We start from the raw sequence: 11,202 nt of genomic DNA, 5'->3' as shown, positions 1-11,202 counted from the left end.
CGCATGATCACACTAGAATATTTACGTGTTTTGTTTGGATGTCTCTTCCTAGAGTTGGCCACCCCGGCAAACTCAGCAATCGGGGAGAAGGGCCTTGGTCAAGGAGGTGACCAAGAACTCGATGGTCACTCTGACAGAGCTCCAGAGTTCCTGTGGGGATGGGAGAACTTTCCAGAAGGACACCCATCTCTGCAGCACTTGAACCCGATTGAACATCTCTGGAGAGACCTGAAAATAGCTGTACCACGACTCTCCCCATCCAACCTGACAGGTCTTGAGAGGATCTGCAGAGAAGAATGGGAGAAATTCCCCAAATACAGGTGTGCCAAGCTTGTAGCACCATATTAAAGAAGCCTCGAGGCTGTAATCACTGCCAAAGTTGCATAAACAAAGTACTGAATAAAGGGTCTGAATACTTATGTAAATGTGATCTTTTATTTTTAATAAATGTGCAAATATTTCGAAAAACCTGTTTTTGCTTTGTCATTAAGGAGAATTGTCTGTATATTGTGTAGATTCACTTTTAAAATTAGGCTGTAACAAAAATGAAGGGGTCTTAATACTTAATGAATGCGTTGTATGTGTATAGCATGTAGCCTATAAAGTGACAGTTTTAGGTTTGGCTAATCAAGTATTGAGGGTTGTCAACAGGGCCAGCTGTAGCCTTTTGGGGGCCCTAAGCAAGATATGGTTGTGGCCCATCTCCCACCTAGCGGACAAAACATTTGAGTGGTCCTCACTCTTGACAGCGTAGAGAAATGTACTTTTGAATGCAAATTTCCTGCAATTCTACACATTTTGCCATGACTAACGCCTTGTAAAGGAAATCTGAGGGAGAGTGACTAACTAAATCAATGGGGGCCCCCTGGAGGTTAGGGCCCCTCAGCATGTGCCTTGCGTGACCGGTCAGTATTCGGCCATGATTAACACAAGTTTGGATAGCTGGCTAGACTAATTTACCAATCTGACATGGCTAATTCAGTGACTGTCAGTGACTGACATAACAGAACTTATTGATGCACAACCCAATTTTGAACTTGCACATTGTGTATTCTATTATTCTGTTAACAGTAAGTTGAGACGCCGACTGAGTTCCAAAAAATAAAGAAATATATATAAACTCAGCAAAAAAAGAAACGTCCCTTTTTCAGGACCCTGTCTTTCAAAGATAATTCGTAAAAATCAAAATAACTTTGCAGATCTTCATTGTAAAGGGTTCAAACACTCTTTCCCATTCTTGTGAACCATAAACAATTAATGAACATGCAATTGGGGAACGGTCGTTAAGATACTAACAGTTTACAGATGGTAGGCAATTAAGGTCACAGTTATGAAAACTTAGGACACTAAAGAGGTGTGTCTATTGACTCTAAAAAACACTAAAAGAAAGATGCCCAGGGTCCCTGCTCATCTGCGTGAATGTGCCTTAGGCATGCTGCAAGGAGGCATGAGGACTGCAGATGTGGCCAGGGCAATAAATTGCAATGTCTGTACTGTGAGATGCCTAAGACAGCGCTACAGGGAGACAGGACGGACAGCTGATCGTCCTTGCAGTGGCAGACCACATGTAACAACACCTGCACAGGATCGGTACATCCGAACATCACACCTGCGGGTCAGGCACAGGATGGCAACAACAACTGCCCGAGTTACACCAGGAACGCACAATCCGTCCATCAGAGCTCAGACTGTCTGAGAGAGGCTGGACTGAGGGCTTGTAGGCCTGTTGTAAGGCAGGTCCTCACCAGACTTCCACGGAAACAACATTGCCTATGGGCACAAACCCACCGTCGCTGGACCAGACAGGACTGGCAAAAAGTGCTCTTCACTGACGAGTCACGGTTTTGTCTCACCAGGGTGATGGTCGGATGTGCGTTATCGTCGAAGGAATGAGCGTTACACTGAGTGAGGCCTGTACTCTGGAGCGGGATCAATTTGGAGGTGGAGGGTCCGTCGTGGTCTAGGGTGGTGTGTTACAGTATCATCGGACTGAGCTTGTTGTCATTGAAAGCAATCTCAACGCTGTGCGTTACAGGGAAGACATCCTCCTCCCTCATGTGGTACCCTTCCTGCAGGCTCATTCTGACATGTCCCTCGAGCATGACAATGCCACCAGCCATACTGCTCGTTCTGTGCATGATTTCCTGCAAGACAGGAATGTCAGTGTTCTGCCATGGCCAGCGAAGAGCCCGGATCTCAATCCCATTGAGCACATCTGGGACCTGTTGGATCGGAGGCTGAGGGCTAAGGCCATTCCCCCCAGAAATGTCCGGGGATTTGCAGGTGCTTTGGTGGGAGAGTGGGGTAACATCTCACAGCAAGATCTGGAAAATCTGTTGCAGTCCATGAGGAGGAGATGCACTGCAGTACTTAATGCAGCTGGTGGCCACACCAGATACTGTTACTTTGATTTTGACCCCCTTTGTTCAGGGACACATTATTCAATTTCTGTTAGTCACACGTCTGTGGAACTTGTTCAGTTTATGTCTCAGTTGTTGAATCTTGTTATGATCATACAAATATTTACACTTGTTAAGTTTGCTAAAAATAAACGCAGTTAACAGTGAGAAGACATTTATTTTTTGCTGAGTTTATATATATCAATTGAACAAAAATATAAACGCAACATGTAAAGTGTTGGTCCCATGTTTCATGAGCTGAAATAATTCTCTGAAGTTTTGTGCACACATTTGTTTACATCCCTGAGAGTGAGCATTTCTCCTTTGCCAAGATAATTCATCCACCTGATGACGGCATGATCATTACACAGGTGCACCTTGTACAGGGGACAAAAGGCCACACTAAAATGTGCAGTTTTGTCACACAACACTATGTCACAGATGTCTCAAGTTGAGGGAGCTTGCAATTGACATGCTGACTGCAGGAATTTCCACTAGAGCTATTGCCAGAGAATTTAATGTTAATTTCTCTACCATAAGCCTCCTACAATGTTGTTTTAGAGAATTTGGTAGTACGACCAACCGGCCTCACAACCGCAGACCAGGTGTAACCATGCCAGCTCAGGACCTCCACATCCGTCTTCTTCACCTGTGGGATCGTCTGAGACCAGCCACCCGGACAGCTGATGAAACAGGAGTATTTCTGTCTCTAAGAAAGCCCTTTTGTGGTGAAAAACCCATTCTGATTGGTTAGACCTGGCTCCCAAGTGGGTGGGCCTATGCCCTCCCAGGCCAACACATGGCTGCACCCCAGTACCATGATATGAAATCCATAGATTAAGGTTCTAATACATTTATTTCAATTGACTGATTTCCTTATATGAACTGTAACTCAATAAAATTGTTGAAATTGTTGCATGTTGTGTTTATATATTTTTTTCAGTATATTATTATTTTGTTGGAGGGTTGGGGCCCCTTAGCGGCCTGGGGCCCTAAACGACCGCTCATGTCACTTATGCCTGGTGCTGGCCCTGGTTGTCAACCTTCACACAGTGGGAGTGTGTATAAGGACGCTGAGTGCCAGAGGGAGGGGAGATAAAATGGACTAAGAGTATTTGGTACCCCTGTGCATTATAGGCATATCAGCTACTCTTATTTAATTACACAAAATCCAGATGGGCAGCTTTCCCTAATGTGTCTGTGATTAAGTCATTGATTGATGATGCAAATATTAAAGTTTGCCAATGCATTTTATACAAAATGCAGGATATTTGTTGCCGAATAAGATGATCAGCTTAACAACAACCATGCTCTCTCACTGTTGCTAAACAGAATAACAATAACGTAGGCTAACCCAAATGGGTTTATACATGATGGGGACTGGGGAGCAGAAACATCACGTTGCAGACGACACCCACTTGCGAAACGGCCTCCAACAGGTAGATAGCGAGCTACAGTACCAGTAGCTTGCAGCCCACCTATGAGTAGCTAGGCAAGCAATTCTGAATGAAAATGCATTTATTTAATGTGTTCCATCACAAACTGTCATAAACATAAAGCTCCCGGCTAATATCCAATCAAAGCCACATTGCATTTATCCCACTCCTGGTTAGCCATTATTGCCAAAAAAGTCAAACGTAACACAATATCTGCCAATTATTTCCAGCAGTATTGCCCGTCTGTCTGTTTGGTGCACACATTTGTCCATCACTCTGTATGTAGTCAGTTAGTGATGCTAATGATAACCGTCTTGTGGGTAAACAGAAAGACTTTACCCAAAACCTTCTCAATTAAATGTTAACTGCAAAGTAGGCTTACCTGGCAAAGTTTTCATGATTCTTTGTACCAAATGTGTGACCATTGTTTTGCACACTCTGCCATGACATTTTTACTGGCCCTTCCAAAACAACTCCTACTGGAATCCTGCACAAAAAATTCACGCAGGATTTTCGGGGCCACTTTCCTCTAGGTCAATTCTTAATTAAAGGAATTATGCAGATAGTCCACCAATAACATTTCATGTAGGACAATCCACATTCTTACTCAGAAAAAAAGATTCTGCAAACACAACACAGAAAAAAATAACTATGCTACCCTATAACATGTTCATATTTGTTATAGTTTTAGCATGTTTCTCTGACTCATTACCTGAAAAAAATAAAATAATTAAGAATTAATATTAGCAGTACTTTAAACTATCTAAACTGTCTTCCAGCCATCCTGCAGGATTTTTATTTGATTTCTGCAGGAATGTACTTGGTCATGCAGGAATTGCCATATCCTGCAGGATTTTGATATTCATCGGGCCACAATTCTGCAGTTTTCCTGCAGGAATTGTCATGGTCGTACAGGAATTGCCATATCTTGCAGGAAAATTGTCATATTTGTGGAGTATTTTCATAATTTCTGTCAAACTTCTGCAGGTGTCCTGCTGGAGCATCAGGGACTTTCCCTGCAGGAGTTTGTCAATCCTACAGGATTCGTGCAGGACAACTGCACAATTCCTTCACAAAGGTTTGAATTCCTGCAGGATTACTGTATAACTTTTTTGTAAGGAGCAGCAGTAAGCCTAACAGCAAAAACATCGCTAGACCAACACATTCCTCTCTCGCTTAATGCACAATTAAAGGGGAATTACACTTAAATATAAATTATTTCGTTTTTTTTCCAGAACTCAAAATTGTTCTTTTGATGTGATTTAAGCATGACATGGACTCAGAACATCCATTTTTCATTGTTCTCTATGAATCATTCTAATATTGAGAGTAAAACACTTAAAAAAACTAAAACCAGGAAAAATAAAACAGAGAAAACAGAATTCCGGAAAATACAAAAGCACATTTTATGGGGCCCCTTTAGAGTCGTTTATTAACCATTATTTTACTAGGTATATGTACAGACAACACATATCTTGTACACCAAGGACCCAGGGAAGAGTTGCAAGGTAGAGGACAAGAGAAGAATGTGCCTATTTGAAATCTAAGTTGTAGCTTGCGATATGTTCTTTTTTTTTTACCCACACTACTGAACAATTATTCCTGTGTACTTTACCATTTTTCCAATGGCATTCAAAACTACATAGAAGGCCTATGTACCTTATACATATTCATCATTTTAGGTAAATTTGCCAACATTCATGAATCAATGCATCTCATCATATAGGATTTACCCACTGCCGAAACCCACTGGGCATAGATGTAATTTCAACGTCTAGTTTTGATTTACATTTGGTTGAGTTGTCATCTAACGTGAAATCAACTTGAAATCAACAAAACATGTCACTATGTTATTGGATTTAGGTTAAACAAGACCAAATTCCCTTACGTTGATGACCTTTTGCAAATTTTTTCCAGATGATCAAAAATCCAAATGTGTCTAAAGCTTGTAGCCACAAATGCCTTGATAATAGCCTAAGCTATCTATCTTATTACAGCCCTAATCATAGCCGCGGGAAGTATGGGTGCTGCAGCCCCCCCTGAAAAATCTGAATTTAGAAAAATAATCTTCTCACAAAAGTAGTGCAGTGGGCCTTTACTAGTCTTGCATTAAGGATCGATTTAGCCTTCTGTAGCTCATGCACCCCAAAAAATTCTGCCACTAACTGAAAACTAGCTGTATTTGGCAGAGGTTTGGAGATCTCTTTCTTATTGGTCTATTAACCAATTTACCGCCTGTTGATGTCACCAGGCAGGCCAAAACTTTTATCCCACCAAAACAGTCTGACATTTCAGGCAGTCTTTTCAAAAAGCTCATACATTAAAAGGGAATTATCATAATTTTCACAATTTTACAGTATTATTCCAACCACCTATTGTGGAAATATTTATAAAAGACAGGTATATCACGTTTTTGAATGCACTAGGCCTTTAAACCTGATTTTGTCTAATTTCTTACAACTGCCTGGCAAACTATGTTACTGTATGCTGAACTCCATCAAATGACGCCACAAGCACACCAGTGCCTTGAAATTAAGACTTATAAACAAATTAGATTCAATTGCCTGAGAAATAGGACATCAAAGGAATTCTTATAACCAACTCCACAATGGAAAACATCCTAAAGGTTTCATCGCCAACTGATTCCAAAATCTGGCATCAGTTTTATCAGTCTGTAATAGGGTAACTATGAATAAAGATTATAATTACTTCACAGATATCTTGAGTAAATATTTTCAGTTTTGATGAAGTCAAATAAAACAAATTAAACATTTATTTGTCACATGCCCGAATACAACAGATGTAGATACTTACTTACAAGCCCTTAACCAACAATGCAGGTCAAGAAATAGTTAATAAAATATTTGCTAAAGTAAAAAAGGAAATAAAAAGTAACACAATAAAATAACAATAACGAGGCTATATACAAGGGGTACTGGTACTGAGTCAATGTACGTGGGTACAGGTTAGTCGAGGTAATTTGTACATGTAGGTAGGGGTAAAGTGACTAGATAATACATAGATAATAAATAGCGAGTAGCAGCTGTGTAAAAACAAAGAAGGGGGGGGGGGGGGGGGGGGGTGTCAATGTAACTAGTCCTGTTGGCCATTTGATTAATTGTTCAGCAGTATTATGGCTTGAGGGTAGAAGCTGTTAAGGAGCCTTTTGGACCTAGACTTGGTGCTCTGGTACCACTTGCTGTGCGGTAGCAGAGAGATCAGTCTATGACTTGGACAATATTTTGGGCCTTCCTCTGACACCGCCTAGTATATACAGTACCAGTCAAAAGTTTAGAGACATACTCATTCCAGGGTTTTTCTTTTTGCTATTTTCTCATTCCAGGGTTTTTCTTTATTTTTTACTATACTCTGTAAGTCCTGGATGGCAGGAAGGTTGGCCCTAGTGATGTACTGGACCTTACGCACTACCCTCTGTAGCGCGTTACAGTTGGATGCCGAGCAGTTGCCATACCAGGCGGTGATGCAGCTGATCAGGATGCTCTTGATAGAGCAGCTGTAGAACTTTTTGAGGATCTGGGGACCCATGATAAATCTTTTCAGTCTCCTGAGGTGGAAAAGGTGTTGTCGTGCCCTCTTCACGACTGTCTTGGAGTGTTTAGACCATGATAGTTTGTTGGTGATGTGTACACCAAGGAACTTAAAACTATCAACTCCAACTACAGCCCGTTGATTTGAATGGGGGCATGTTCGGTCCTACTTTTCCTGTAGTCCACGATCAGCTCCTTTGTCTTGCTCACGTGGAGGGAGAGTATTGTCCTGGCACCACACTGCCAGGTCTCTGACCTCCTCCCTCCAGGCTGTCTCATCATTGTCGGTGATCAGGCTTACCATTGTTGTGTCGTCAGCAAACTTAATGATGGTGTTGGAGTCGAGCTTGGCCACGCAGTCGTGGGTGAACAGGGAGGGGACTAATCACACACCCCTGAGGGGCCCCCGTATTGAGGATCAGCATGGCAGATGTGTTGTTACCTACCCTCACCACCTAGGGGCGGCCCATCAGGAAGTGAGGTGTTTAGAGAGAGATGTTTAGTCCCAGGGTCCTTAGCTTAGTGATGAGCTTTGTGGGCACCATGGTGTTGAACGCTGAGCTGTAGTCAATGAAAAACATTCTCACATAGGTGTTCCTTTTGTCCAGGTGGGAAAGGGCAGTGTGGAGTGCGATTGAGATTGCGTCAGCTGTGGATCTGTTGGGACGGTATGCAAATTGAGTGGGTCTAGGATTTCCGGGATGCTGGTGATGATATGAGCCATGTCCAGCCTTTCAAAGTACTTCATGTCTACTGACGTGAGTGCTACAGGGCGGTAGTCATTTAGGCAGGTTAGCTTTGCTTTCTTGAGCATAGGGACTATGTTGGTCTGCTTGAAACATGCAGGTATTACAGACTCGGTCAGGGAGAGATTGAAAATGTCAGTGATGACACTTGCCAGTTGGTCCGCGCATGCTCTGAGTACACGGCCTTGTGAATGTTAAAAGGTCTTGCTCACATCGGCTACGGAGAGCGTGATCACACAGTTGTCCAGAACAGCTGGCATGCTTCAATGTTGCTTGCCTCGAAGCGAGCATAAAAGGCATTTAGCTCGTCTGGTAGGCTTGCGTCACTGGGCAGCTCGCAGCTGGGTTTCCCTTTGTAGTCCGTAATAGTTTACAAGCTCTACCTCGACGAGCGTCAGAGATGGTGTAGTAGGATTCAATCTTAGTCTTGTATTGACGCTTTGCTTGTTTGATGGTTTGTCGGAAGACATAGCGGGATTTCTTATAAGCGTCTGGATTAGTGTCCCACTCCTTGAAAGTGACAGCTCTAGCCTTTAGCTCGGTGCGGATGTTGCCTGTAATCCATGGCTTCTGGTTGTACGTACGGTCACTGTGGGGACGACGTCGTCGATGCACTTATTGATGAAGCCGGTGACTAAGGTGGTATAATCCTCAATGCCATTGGATGAACCCCGTAACATATTCCAGTCTGTGTAATCAAAAGAAATCCAGATGTGTCATGTAGTGGAGAAGAAGCCTACTTTTTTCACATCATCGTCTATAATTATGTAATAATGATTGTGCTGTTTGATGAATAAATTAACACATTTTTCAATGTGCAAACTGTTGAACAATTTTAGTTTTGTAGATTAAATATTATCATCTAGGTTTCAGGTGTTAATTTGTACTATTTTGACAGATGTTCACAACAATTTGTACAAAATATAACCTGTTGGTTGAGCATACAACAAATGTCATGTATGTACAGGTGTATGACTGACATCCATAAAGATTACTGTCTTGTTATTGCCTCAGTAGGGTTGGTGTGTCTATGACGTTCCTTTATTTGCAGATGAAATGTTCTAATCACAAACCCCACAGGTGATCAAACACTTTGCAAATGGGCAAATAAAGGGCTTTGAATGTAAGGAGGTACCGCTGCATGTTTTAAACACAAAGCAATACAAATTTCAGGTTATATGTTGAATAAATAGGCCACTGATATCACACAGAGGGATAAGGGCTTTGATTTACAGTACATTCAATTTTGCTAAGTTATAGAAAACCCCACAAGATCTTTACATGACATGTAGAAACATAAATGCTTTTTTAAATTTTATTTTTTTAAGTTTATGCTGCAATATTGGCTACATTTTAATTTAGATATTTCACATACAGTTTTCCCTCCATATACCTTCAATAGGTCAATAGGTCAATAAATCTATTGATTCATCAGCCATTATGGAAATCACTATTCCAACAACAGTGCCTTAATGGTTATAATGCTAAAGAATAACACGCTAAAGAATAACACACCCATAAATGCATAAGGAAACATTGGCTCCCGAAATATATATATATATTTTTTATGATGATTTCATCATACCAGCCCACAAACAGGGCCGGTATTTTGTATGAAACAAAATTCAACGAAAACCTTCATACATGTGTATCAACAGGTGAAGCAAACATGTACTGGAAACATAAGCTACAATGAACAGCTTGTAATGTTGTTTACATCAGGTTGCAGAGATGTAGCCTAGTCTGCAGTCAAAGATGTTAAAAACTGACCAGTGCTGCAGTCTTTTGCAATGCCATGGATGCTGACCATCATGCTTTCGTTATCGCGAACACTCAATCAACCGTGCTGCTTACTGTTAGTCCTGCCCATTTTGATTAATCGATTTCAGTTCTGTTGTGACTGGGATTCGCTGAAAAAAAATAGCTTATGGATCAACATAAATGTATGTAACTAATTATGGTAAACGTTAAAAAAAAACTCCCATATCTTCAAGTGAATCAATATTGTTTTGCTAAAATAATTATATTTAATCGAGATTGATTGGTTTACCGAGCAGTCAAACCCGATTGGCCTAGAGAGCTGTCAAACCATTCCAGTGGCAGTGCAGCAAGTTTGGTTGTGAAGACCCAGCTTTTCCACGTAGTGTGTTTACTAAGTACAGATTGTCGGCCTGTTTATGTGTTTAATTTGTGTATATTAGGAACCATACTACCTTTTGAATTAATAGTTTTTGGTTTGAATGTGTCTCACGTACTGGAATGTCAAAATATTGTAGTTTTCCTATGTCTTGTAAATGATTATTGGTCATCACTGTTGGGCAGTTAGCTTATCAATTGAAATTGCACAGGACTCCATCTTGGAACTCCTAACAGGTAGGGTATTCTCGCAGTTCTGTTTGATCCAAAAAGTTGTGTGCAATGTTAGTTTGCTAGCTGATGCTTCAAAAACCCAGTAATGGCTATTTTCACACCGACGCTATGTGTTGTCAACGATGTAAACTAGGGCATAACTAGCTAGCCGACCTGTCAAATGTATGACTGAGCCTAACTACGTTAGCGTGATAAAGTAGCTAAGTAACTAACGTTGTCTCACCAAGAAAAACGAGTTAATGTTAGCTAAATCGTTGGCCATGACAGTTCGCTAGCTATTGAATTATACAGCAAGCCACTTATGTAGCTAACGTTAGCTGTCTTATGTAGATAGCTAGCTACTTGAACTAGCTAGCTACATTGTAACGTCATTGGTGTCAATCCAATGAACGTTACTTTATCTACTTTGCCAACCTGTATGATTCATCACATGATTGGTGTTAACTTAATTCACCTGCAGTATTAGGAATATTCTTGGTTGACATTCCGCTGTCTGTTCATGTTGAAAATCAAGTGATAATCCCAACATGCAGGCCTTTATTACTTAGCCAGCTAGTTATCTGGACTATCCTTGCTAATCATCAGATGCCAGGCCTGTACCTGACTAGCTGAGTAGCTAATTTAGCTAGCTTGCAATATTGCTGCTAGGTTATCAATTGGGCCATAGATGTGTTAAAGGGATAGTTAACCTAAATTATTAAAT

At 41.2% G+C, this 11,202-nt stretch overlaps 1 protein-coding gene across 11 annotated transcripts in view; it reads left to right on the top strand.

The window, feature by feature from the left end:
* Nucleotides 1–10,230: 10,230 nt before the first annotated feature.
* Nucleotides 10,231–11,202, top strand: part of LOC139381611 (Golgi-specific brefeldin A-resistance guanine nucleotide exchange factor 1-like) — a 115,387-nt gene continuing 114,415 nt past the window's right edge. For 8 of the 11 annotated variants that reach the window (XM_071125273.1, XM_071125270.1, XM_071125271.1 and 5 more), the window contains exon 1: nucleotides 10,231–10,502. In XM_071125273.1, coding sequence (XP_070981374.1) covers nucleotides 10,424–10,502 — 79 coding nt within the window. In that variant the 5' untranslated portion in view covers nucleotides 10,231–10,423. The remainder of the gene's footprint in view (nucleotides 10,503–11,202) is intronic. The other 3 variants (XM_071125272.1, XM_071125274.1, XM_071125269.1) reach the window with 3 other exon arrangements.

Source organism: Oncorhynchus clarkii, chromosome 23 (genome assembly GCF_045791955.1).
Source record: "Oncorhynchus clarkii lewisi isolate Uvic-CL-2024 chromosome 23, UVic_Ocla_1.0, whole genome shotgun sequence".
Taxonomy (NCBI): Eukaryota; Metazoa; Chordata; class Actinopteri; order Salmoniformes; family Salmonidae; genus Oncorhynchus; species Oncorhynchus clarkii.
The sequence above is the reverse complement of the archived record's forward strand: the minus strand, read 5'-3'. Positions and strand labels throughout refer to the sequence as shown.